The sequence below is a fragment of the Sinocyclocheilus rhinocerous genome, unplaced genomic scaffold, assembly GCF_001515625.1.
Source record: "Sinocyclocheilus rhinocerous isolate Xijiao unplaced genomic scaffold, SAMN03320098_v1.1 scaffold140, whole genome shotgun sequence".
NCBI classification, from domain to species: Eukaryota; Metazoa; Chordata; class Actinopteri; order Cypriniformes; family Cyprinidae; genus Sinocyclocheilus; species Sinocyclocheilus rhinocerous.
In genome coordinates, this window is record NW_015642053.1 from 3,200,571 (window position 1) to 3,211,992 (window position 11,422).

Sequence of the window (11,422 nt, forward strand, 5' to 3'; positions counted from 1 at the left end):
CGATACCCAACCCTATTTCTGAAAAATAATTAGCATATTAAAATGATTTCTGAAGAATAATTAGCATATTAAAATGATTTCATGTGACACTGACAACTGGAATAATGGCTGCTGATTTTTTTTTTTTATTCAACTTTGCCATTACATAAATAAATTAAATTTTAATATATAATAAAATATAAAACTATTCTTTTAAGTTGTAATAATATTTCATAATATTACCGTTTCACTTCATTTTTGATAAAATAAATGCAGCCTCTGTGGGCATAGGAGACATTAAAAAGTACTTTACTACCCCCAAAATTTTTAACAATATTATAATAGTAATAGCATTTATAGCTACTTCATAAAAAAAAAAGTACATTTGCATTTAGATTCATCGGTTGAAGTTTTCCTTTTAAAAAATGTAGCTTTTCATTATATGAAAACTGTACCTGATGAAGGCAGGTGAAATGTTGGCAACCATTTCCTGCAGGAATCCTCTGGCCTTTCGCCTAATTTTACTGACAGCTTTAGAATCCACTCCAGACTCTGCATCTGTGCTGGCACCCTCGGATGCTACCTCCACGATAGCACTTTCCAGCCTACAGCAACAACACTCACAGTCAATCTGGACGCTATGATGCATTCCAGCTGCTTAGAAACAGACTTTACATTGCACTTGTTCCTTGCTTTTAAACAATTGGTACCTGCTGTTGTTAAGCACATTCTCCACCACATTGCGAGCAAACATGTCTTTCCGGACATCTCTCTCCAAGACAAACAGCACATAACTCAGTCTCCGTGCAAGCCAACCTCTGTGTCTGCAGTATACAAAATACAAGATAGCCAAGTATGGAACGTATTAAAGAGTATTAATGTATAGTATATTTAACTTAAAGGAATATTTCAACAAAAAATTAAGAATTCTGCCATTATTTACCAACTCATTCTCATGTTGCTCCTTCTATAGAACATGAAATTAGATAAAATCATGAAAAACCTTCTTAATGATTTGTTTCTGAATCAGACTGATTTGACTGACTCAATAATTCGGTTTCAACAGTTCTCTTTTTTTGTGCAATTTTTAGAGCCATTTTGTAGAATCCTTCGTGCTGATATCAAATATGGCAATATCAAATTATTCCTGCTGTATTACGCACTGCCCACTTCCTCCCCTGATTGGCAGTACCAGCTCAGACCACCTTTGGTCCTTGTCATGTGATCTAGGTACATAATATCCCCTGACAAATAGTGTTAATAATTTATTTCCTGACTTTCCACTCCTCCCAGAAACCTACAACCTTCCATTTGACACTTGAATGTAAACACACGGCGGGTCATTTGGTGGGGAAACTACATCTGCCCAACTATGGTATTAATGGCATATCACAAACTAAACTAGGTTAATGAATTATACTATACAGCAAGCAACTAAGCAATGTGAGTATTTTTATGATAAATAATGAGGAAAGTGGTCATGTATTCATAGCCATCAGGTCTATAGCCAAAAGAGGTTGATGTTTACCTTGTGTGTGTTTCATTGATGTAAATCACATTACGGAGCCCTAGTGAAGGGATGCTGGGATTGAACAGCCTTTCCTGGAACACATAACTGTAGTAACTACAGATGTTTCTTACACATGTGCATTCGGTCAATATGCCAAAGCTTCAACAAACTAACCTGACTCAGGGGTGTGCAAGAGTGACAGCATCTTCCAACAAATGGTCTCTTCCTGTTCAGCAGACCCTCCTTCCATGTGGTGGTCACAGAACGAAGGACAGACGGGCTGGAGCTTCTGTCCTACATGACAAATACAATGTTTATTGTACAAAAGATGACTGCAACAAGATAAATCGTATTAACCTAATCTTCCAAAACCGTTCCATTTGTTGACATTAGTTATGTATTAGGTATCATGAACTAACAATTTTTTTAATTTTTACAGCATTTATTAATCTGGGTAAATGCTATTTCTTTATATATTTCATTGTTAATTTAAACAACTTGAATTGTAAAAAATAAATATTAACATTTCTGGTACTTCTACTGTAATGATAAAACAGCTTGTTTTTTAAACTTTATTTTATTCAAAAGAGTGGTAATAATACATTGAAAAATGTAATCAAATATTTTAATAATGAAAGTAATAATTTCAGAATTCCAGTTATTAATTTTTTTTAATTCCCTCATTTATCCAGGTTTTCCAAGACTGTGGGAAATAAATAAAAATTACAGTCGTTGAGGTAAGTAAGTAAATAAATAAATACATAGGAGTGGGGCTGTCGCGATAACCACAATATCGCAATACCGCGCTATTGACGAGCAAACCGCAGAGGAATGCAAGAACCGCAGCAACCGCGATTTTTACGTTTTATTTTTTCGTAAGGTTATGCATGCCTCGTTTTACACTTCATGCATGTGGACTGAATATTAAACAAGTTAGTAATGATAACATAATGTGTACCATGCTGATTTGTACAGAGGCTGGAAATTCCCTCACCGCAACAGCCCTACATAGTAGGAAAGAAAGAACGAACGCCGAAAGAAAGAAATCGTTTTTGTTTTGTTCTGAGTGTTTCCTTACTGGCCCAAGTCAAAATAACCTACACCACTTAAATCTCAATAATATTTTAATCCTTGGTGTGTTTCAAATCCCTCCTAAATCTATGGGATTTTGGTTTGTTTTATTGTCAATGAGGTTGTAAATGTAGGTGTGATCACAAGATCATAAACTACCCTCAACAGGCCTCATTATTTGAGGTATCATTCAAGTCTGTAGCACAAACAGCACAGGACAAGTTACACACTGAGGTTTAATACTTAAGATTAAGGGTTTGTTAAAATCTTTCCAGCATAAGCAACAACAGTGATGCTTTCTTTAGTGTGCCCTAGTTTCTCCATACTCACCTGGTCCTCACAGGGATGCTTCAGACAACCACTTCCTGCGTCAGGATTATTGGCCAGGAGAATGTTATCTGGACCCCCCAGAACCATGCGGACATCCATCACCTCTCTTCAAACCACACATCAACAACAAAACTGTGGGAAGGAAAGAAAATCAGAGAATAAGCAGAGGACCATTGCCGCCCTCTGTGATGTAGCTCAAAGCACGGACAAGCTCTGGTTACAGCTTTTCACAATAGATCACCGCAGCCAGCAAAATATTCCACAGAAAGCTAGAACGTGAAACCATTGTGTCTTCTATTCAACACGGCACCTCCAGCTCAGCTGCAGCTGAATACCAGGAATGTCAGATGATGCGTTTCAGCCAATCACAGCAAACAAATAAGGTTCGCCAAACCTGCTGCGGTGGTTTCAGGTGAGCTGATCATTCTGACAAAGATTTCAGGAAGAACAGCAACAAAACAAGCAGAGCTTGTTCAAAGATCAGTGCATAATGGCTCAGTCTACATTCCTGATCTTCGCCGCCTTGGGATAAAGAAAACCGACAGGCTTGACAACAGCTCAAAGCACACGAGACACCATCAGCTAACCTCACGGTTGCCAAAACCGAGCGCACGTGCGACGTAAGAAGACACAGCCACTCTTCTTACCTCTGCATCGCTATCATAATGTCCTGGGTGACCTGCGGCTACATAATCTCTTGTTTTTATCTGCTGATTTGCTGACCCATGGATGAGAGAGTCTACTCTCCGGTGTTATGTTAAAGCGCTACGGCCTCTCGCCTGCGGAAAACACGCTGAAATAAAAAGGGGCTGATGAAGCACACAATATATTGCAGCTGTTCAGGTCAGAGGTAAACTGGAAGGGTGGTGGTCACAGCAAACCCAAACGGTGCCTGTGCTCCTGCAAAGCAATATATTTATGGAAGATGAGCTGTGGAAAAAAGCTTGTGCCAAATTGAGGGTGCAGAATGTACCCTTTGAAAACCACATGAGAGATCTTGCACATGCATAAGAAAGCTATTTAAAACTTACATGTGTCTATCTTTTTAACTAACAATTGGTTGTGCCATAAAAGCACAAGGCGAGATGGAGGAACTTCATAAATTATCTAAAAATTAGACATGAAGTTTAAAGGCTCTGACTTTCATTTCCTCTTGTGGTCAAACACAGTTTACAGTTGTCTCTATTATTATGGGTTCTTCTTATTTCCTCTGTGACTGCACTTCTTCAAAACACTCCATCAGCAGCACACACGGGCATTACAGAAACCGCAGTGGGACCGTTTAGTCCATTTCTAGAATACACTGAGGCCATATTCTTGATGTTTTTCTTGAATCTTTTGTGCATCACGGGTAGAAAAAAAGGGATGAAGATTTTGTTTTGATTATTGCTATAGTGCAATAGGTCAAAATAGCAATGGCTACAATAGCAATTATATGCATGCTCTACTTCATTATGTGTATACGCAGATCTGAATTTGGCATCTAACAGAATATGCATCTAGATTTTCACAATTTATTAAACGTGAGTGGTGAAAGATGTTCACTTGCAATTTTAAACGGCAACTGCAAGAAAAACATCAGCATAGTGAAATAAAAATCACAATTACCTTTTTGGAAAACAAAAACAATTTGGAGATGTAAAATCAGAATTGAGAGAAAAAAGGCTGAATTATAAGATATTCTGTGTATAAAATTCTGTGGTGGAAAAGAGCTTACATGCAAATCAAAGAGCCCACACCAACAGCAAAAAATCTGTTAATAAAACTGACCGATAATTATTTTAATGTTATGGCTGATAATTGATAAATGGCTGATATTAAAATAAAATAAATAAATAAAAATATATTTTTAAAGTGCTATATGTGAATTTGTGTCACAAAATTTGGATAATGTAAAATATGAAAAATAGAAGAAATTTGTTAGATTCAACAAACATTTAACTATTAAATTACAAGTGTTTGTTATATTAATTTTAATTGAGCATTAGATGATAGCAAAGTAATCTAAGTGTAAAAATAGCAGAAATGAGCATGCACAATTGATTATCTAATAGACTGTTAAAAATAACACCAATAAACTTTTTGAAAATTGCAATATCAGCCTGTAACTGATATAATACTGACTATATATATTGCGCCTGTCTGGGCATAACTGTGCCTTAAAGATATTCCTCTCCAAAACATCTGTATGTCCCATAAAGCGTGGTTACCAACTGCTTGAAAACTCATCGTTTAGTATTCCATATACTTATACGTTTAATATAATATACTTTAATCACTTTTGCCTATAGTTCTTGATTGACACAGTAATGTAATTAAGATGACTCAATCACATGCTCTCATTAGGGTGGAAGTGGGTCAGCAAAAGAGTGGGTCTTTGAATGAATGACTGGAGCAAACCAAGCTGGCAGGAGGGAGGGAGGAAAAGATGGGCTAATCTCTTCCACAATGAATAACAACCCCAAGCAAGACGCAGAGCACATGCTGAACGAGCCTGGGGAGAAAGAGAAAGAGAGAGGTGTACGGCGAGCCACAACGCAGCTGCTAAATGAGAGTTCATTGAACTCTGGAAGCCCTGCCTGCATTGCCTGATGTGATCTACACCAATAGGCGACCAGAACAGAACACTGATGAGAAAGGAGAAAAGACGACCACATTTTCTGAGAAAGTGTGGCTGGATGTCAAATCCCACAGAGAGGAGACCTGCTCAAAGAGACAAAGTGAATAATAGCCCTGGATTGGCTGTGAAACTTTTAAAAGTTGCTGAATGGGCCCGGTCTGAAAATAATGCTGTATGATCTACATTTTTAAAGCAATCCTTCACCACTTTAAAATGTCAAACCGACCCTATAAATCCTATTTGCCAAATTAGGTTACCTACTATGTACCATACTAGAGCTATGCATCTTACTGTTTTCATTGTGGATTAGAGCATTTTCCTTTACAGTTGGTTATGTAGTAAAAACGGGCATCTACACTGTCAACAAACACACACTCCATGTCAATGGTGCTGTAAGCCAGAGTAGCTGCCACTAGCTTTTAAACAATCGAATTTGATGGGTAAATCCACCAGCAATGCAGGGCAGTGGGTTAATCTGTCCCGCAATCTGCTCATCTGAACTATAAAACAAGAAGAAAAAAGAACAAGCACGTGCACACACACAAGGCAATGACAATCCACCATTACTGTATATTTAAATAATCCGAACCATAACAACATTCCATAACAAACCTACATTATTCAGAAGTTTAAGTATTAATTTGTTAATGAGTAATCAAAAAGACAGGTTGTGGAATTTATTAAACTAGCAGGAAGGATTAGCCATTACAAAATAATGAAAAACTTGATAACTTGGGTAATATAGTTAGATTTAATGGAATATCAGATAAATTCAGGGAATATCAGAATGACGTAAAAAAAAAAATAAAAAAAAAAATATAGAAGTAGGCCGGGGAGTTGGATATGCATTGGTTATTGATTGGATTTTCAGATGTGGCACTCAAAAATGGAGGCCAATGAACGTGAACTTGATGGGGCAAGTTTAAAGGGTTAGTTCACCCAAAAATTAAAATTCTGTCATTATTTACTCACCTTCATGTCGTTCTAAACCCGTAAGACCTCCGTTCATCTTCGGAACACAAATTAAGATATTTTTGATGAATTTTGAAAGCTATCGGACCCTCCCATAGACAGCAATGCAATTACCATGATCAAGGTCCAGAAACGTAGCAAGGAGATCGGTAAAATAATCCATGTGACATCAGGGGTTCAACCGTCCAGACCCGGAGATCGGCTGAATGGATTCAAAAACGGTAAAACTCAACTGTTTAACTCTAGGGGAGTTGGAAAATGAGCCTATTTTCAAAAATAGTGGAGTGTTCCTTTAAGTGGACTAAATTAGACGTCCAGCATTCGTCACTCACGAGAGAGAAGTCTGTCGTTTTCACCAGAAGATCCAGTTATGACATTCTGATTAAACATAACAAGGTCAACAAATGTTTAATTGTTCACAAGATCTACAGTATAACATGCATTTAGAAAATAGATTTTTTTTCATTTCATGCTTTAAGTGTCACACTTAAATTAAACAAATTAATTTAGAAATTAGTCAAAATAAAATAAAAGATAGAATGCATAACATTATTAGTCTTTTAGTTTCAGTAGGATAAGCTTCATAATATTTAATTAATGTAATAATGTGCATTTATTTAAAGTAGTATACATACTAAATTTGCAATTTAAATGTTATTTAGCATTTTTCGGTTACATAATTTTGTTTCTTTCCATGAGAGCGACTAGAAACAGTACATTTCAACTGAATGCACTATGGAGAAGGGCTATATTAATAGTTTTATCAGCATGTACAAATCATCAAATAAAACTGGTAAGACCAAACCTCAATATAATGGTACTGTCAACATGTAAGATGGTGTCCCCTTTTAAAGATCAGAGGATAAATATCATGTTGTTGTGACAAATAATAGATGCGTTTACCCATGATCTAACAAAAAATTTACCTAGCATTAAAAATATCTAGAGTTTAAAGAAATATCTGTATCTCCACCTATATTGTGATTTTGGCCTGTCCCACTAACAACATTTAGGTTCCAGTTTCATTAATCTAAGTGAAAGCTTCCATTCAGGTGCAGATTTATTATTCAGTTAATTTTTCAGTTTACATTAATATTACTTTTTTTCAGTATACATTACGTCTATTTAATTTTGATGTGTATTTAATGTTAACTGCAGAAAAAAAACACAAGATAGTATAAATGACATACCCTATGAAAAATAAATAAAACAGCTCACATAATTTTCTGTCTGACCTCCTAAAGGTTGATCATCGACATCTTCTGAAGGTTAAGCACCTTTCACTGACCATTTGTTAAAAAATACTTAATATGTAAGAGTTCCATGCCCTATGTTGTACCGTATTCGCGCCTTGAACGCCGTTTATGAATGCACGCGTCTCTCGCTACTGTAGCTGCATGCTAGTCTGGGGTGCGTTTCCCAAAAGCATCGTTAGCTAACTATGGTGGTTCGTTCCATTGAACTCTATTGGTAACGACGGAACTTGCGACCATTGTTGCTTTTGGGAAACGCACCCTGACTGTCTGCCTTTAACGGAGTCTTCAACTCAACCACGTTGGGCTCGAGCAAACTGCCAAGAACAGTCTTATCTCTTGAGCCGCATGCAGAGTCAGGACGTTTCGACCTGAAAGCACTGCATTTGCAAACACTGCAACTGTAAACGGTGTGTTTTAAATAAAACGACGGGGTTAACGTTAAACAGTTAACGTTACTAAAGGTTTTTATGTGAAATTCATTTAAGACAGATAACGGTACTGACTGTAAGCAAAATATCATACATTTTAATTTAGATTTACAGTAATTTGGTTTTGCCGGTTCGCTGCATTGGGCTCATTGAGCTGCCCCTCTCCCTTATGCTAGCTTGCTAACCAACCCACGCGCCCACCTTCATTGTGCATCAGAACGAAACGGAATCCGCGGACAAAACGTGGTATGCAACGAGGAATGTTTTACCTCAAGAAAATGCCTTTGTTGCGCCATCACTGATGAAATTGACGTCTTTTGCGTACTGGAAACCGGCACTCGTCCTTGAAACTGCCCACAACGCAACCTATGGCCAGCACTGTGACTGCACTTGAGGGGAAAGATGTATGACAGCTGAGCTGCCCAACGCTGTCATGGCAGTGCTGTAATTCTGGGTAGAGCCACTAAGGGTCGTAGTTAGATAGATTGTGTGAAAAGGTCAGACCCACTTATTTATAGATCAGTGGTCAGACCCAGCTAAAGGTTGTGATGGTGTGGTTACTTGAAGAGGCTATGTACATTTACGTAAATTGTTAAGTATAGCGCCTTGCACCTTGCAAAATAATAATAATAATAACAATAATAATAAATAAAATAACGTTTGTATGGGATCTGTTTCCACAACAATTGACTTATAAATATGATTCTGTAAATTTCTCAACATCTCATCTCATTATAAATGAGAAACGTAGTTTCTCACAAAAATGAGAAACTTCGTGACTTTCGCCTCGTTATAATAACATCTTATTGTAGTGACATTTTCCCTCATAATAACGATAACTTATCGTAATAATGACTTATCACAGACTGTGTATTTAAAGTGGTATGAAAAATAGTAAATGTCAGGAAAACGCTTTTAGCCAGTCAGAGAACTAGCCAATCATAAACGCTCTCTGCCTGTCAATCCTTTTCACCGTCAGGTTTGGTGATATCGCATTGGATGAGATGTTGTAAGAAGGCGGGGTTTAGAAGAGCGTGAGTTTGACGCAAAATGGTTAGAGTTCTTTACATTGCCGTTTGTAAACCAGTTTCATGTAACATTTCAGAGATATTAGTAAAAATAAGTGGACAAAAAGAAATGTTGAATCTCAGAAAGGTTTGTTTATTCATTTAGTCGATTCGTTGCTAAATTAATGCTACCTGTATAGATAAACAGCTTAAAACAACGTAACAAAACTTTATCCCATATAAGGAGCATTTAATATAATGCTTCTAGTGTGCAAGACTGACTATATGACTAGCAGATGATCACTGGACATTAAATGAAACATTGTATGTGCTTGATCTTTGGATAAAGATTTAGCTCCATGGTAGAACTACTAAAGAAAACTATTTACATTAAATTCAGCTGACTAATCTGGATGCAGTTGATGTCTCCAAGCAAGATCTTTTTAAGTCTTGTCCAGACATCCTGCTGGGTCTTAATTGTGTATTCACAAAGGAACAAAAACATTTGCATACATATTCTGGACACGTTCCTCTTTAATTATGCTAGTGTGTATAACAAAATTGACCCTTATTTCGTAATTTCTTTCCATGAAATCCTGCAAAGTTATTCTGAAGGAGGGGTCCAAGTCATATCCAGCAACCAGAATATCATAGATTCTTTATCTAGCCCCTTTTGACACGTTTTAACTTTTGAGTGTGAAGAAACCTTCTAAGAAAGGGTTTTGCACATTTACAAAGTACAGATCTAGTTCAAATTAATTTATGTTGTTAATGGGCATCCATTTTTTTGTTAATACTGTGTTCTCAACAGCAAATCTGATCACGTGACTCCAGGACAGTTACAGATCAGGACCTTTTCTGAGTCAGCCACATCAACTGGCATCAGTATTCAGAGTGAGTACAGCTGAGGTTGCCATGCCCTTTCCCATCACTCATTGTCTGCCTATTGCAAGCTGTGGCAGTTGATATTTACAAGTCAAAGATCCAAAGAAATTTCAAGAATGCATACGTGTATCAAAGACTTTCTCTGATTTCATTGTTGAGTTCTAGAGAGCTAAGGCTTATGCAAAAGTTAATAATTTGAAGTTTTATGTGCTTATATAAAGCTTTGAAGATAGCTTTTTCCCCATAATGCATTCAGTTTAAATATTTATATTCCCTTTTTCAAGAAAAGAAACTAACTGGTATAACTGAAACATTGTAAAAATGTCAATAAATAATCTTTAATGCCAAATTAAGCAAATACATTTACTATTTTAAATAAATGACATTTTTTATAGTTGTGAATTAAATATTATTTTACTTTAGTCTATTATATACAGTGTTATGGGTGGTTTCCAGGATGTCGCTGTGCGGTTGCTAAGGTGTTCTGAGTGTCCACACTGTCCACAACAATATATGAAGGTCCCATGACTTTTCCAGTTGTTTGTGATTTACTGGATAAAGATTTTGAATTTTTTTTTACTCACAATTTCTGCCTGATAAAATATTTTCATTACAGTAAAATATATATATGACTATATAACATGACTTGTGATTTCTAGACTCCATCAGGGCCCATATTCACAAAACATCTTAAGGCTAAATATTGCTCATATCTTGCCAATTTAGGAGAAAAGCTTAAAAATAATGGACTTCAGTCCTAAATTTAGGACTCCTAAATTTTTGCTCTAAGAGTATTTCACAAGGCGTTTTAGCGCTAAAACTAGCTCCTAAATCTGTAAAACGTTAGTGAAGAGGACTCCTAAGTCACTAAGACCAAACACAAACTATCCTAAAAAGGCTGTTGCCGGCAATCTGCCTCGGAGCGTAAACATTTTAGTAACATGCTGCATTTATTTGCACACATACAGTATATTTTTCCACGCATCTTTTTTGGTTTTGGAGGATATCCCAACTATACATTTTCCTTTGATTATATACTTGTTTTCATTAACAAATTGGGCAAGAAGTAACAGCTGTTCTTGCACCCTGTTTGGTTTTCTTTTACATTTGCATGTCTTACTATCAGACATGATTATTCTACTCTGTTAATTAAAAGGCTGTTGATATGCATATCCGCTAATTGTTTTTGAGAATCATACATGTAAGAGGCTGACAATTAGCTGAACATATACTTGTTTAATTAGTGACACTTAGCCTGCATTTTAAAATCTTTATTTGAATGTTGCAACATTTTTATTTTTAAACCTTTATTTGAATACGGCAACATAATATTGTGCTCTACAATATTTCCATGAATAAATCTC

General features: G+C 36.3%; 2 protein-coding genes and 1 long non-coding RNA gene across 7 annotated transcripts in view; 2 read left to right on the forward strand and 1 right to left on the reverse strand.

Annotated features, from left to right (window-relative positions):
- Nucleotides 1–374, forward strand: part of LOC107755525 (uncharacterized) — a 13,166-nt gene extending 12,792 nt beyond the window's left edge. Inside the window, exon 3 of the long non-coding RNA XR_001641709.1 lies at nucleotides 360–374. This is a non-coding gene — a long non-coding RNA (uncharacterized LOC107755525). The remainder of the gene's footprint in view (nucleotides 1–359) is intronic.
- LOC107755524 (glycerol-3-phosphate acyltransferase 1, mitochondrial-like) overlaps nucleotides 1–8,614 on the reverse strand; it is a 25,129-nt gene extending 16,515 nt beyond the window's left edge. Inside the window, exons 1-6 of one of the 4 annotated variants that reach the window (XM_016572338.1) lie at nucleotides 8,436–8,614; nucleotides 2,891–3,022; nucleotides 1,664–1,783; nucleotides 1,508–1,581; nucleotides 690–803; nucleotides 435–584 (exon numbers count right to left, since the gene is read on the reverse strand). In XM_016572338.1, the coding sequence (XP_016427824.1) occupies nucleotides 435–584; nucleotides 690–803; nucleotides 1,508–1,581; nucleotides 1,664–1,783; nucleotides 2,891–2,989 (557 nt within the window). In that variant the 5' untranslated portion in view covers nucleotides 2,990–3,022; nucleotides 8,436–8,614. Of the gene's footprint in view, nucleotides 1–434; nucleotides 585–689; nucleotides 804–922; nucleotides 947–1,507; nucleotides 1,582–1,663; nucleotides 1,784–2,890; nucleotides 3,023–3,284; nucleotides 3,331–7,700; nucleotides 7,927–8,435 lie in introns of those variants that run through there. The other 3 variants (XM_016572341.1, XM_016572339.1, XM_016572342.1) reach the window with 3 other exon arrangements.
- A 638-nt stretch (nucleotides 8,615–9,252) lies between these two features.
- The window catches only part of LOC107755437 (beta-tectorin-like), a 10,431-nt gene continuing 8,261 nt past the window's right edge, over nucleotides 9,253–11,422 (forward strand). The window contains exons 1-2 of one of the 2 annotated variants that reach the window (XM_016572220.1): nucleotides 9,253–9,321; nucleotides 9,985–10,067. The gene's annotated coding sequence lies outside the window, so the exon portion shown is untranslated. The remainder of the gene's footprint in view (nucleotides 9,322–9,984; nucleotides 10,068–11,422) is intronic. The other variant, XM_016572221.1, reaches the window with a different exon arrangement.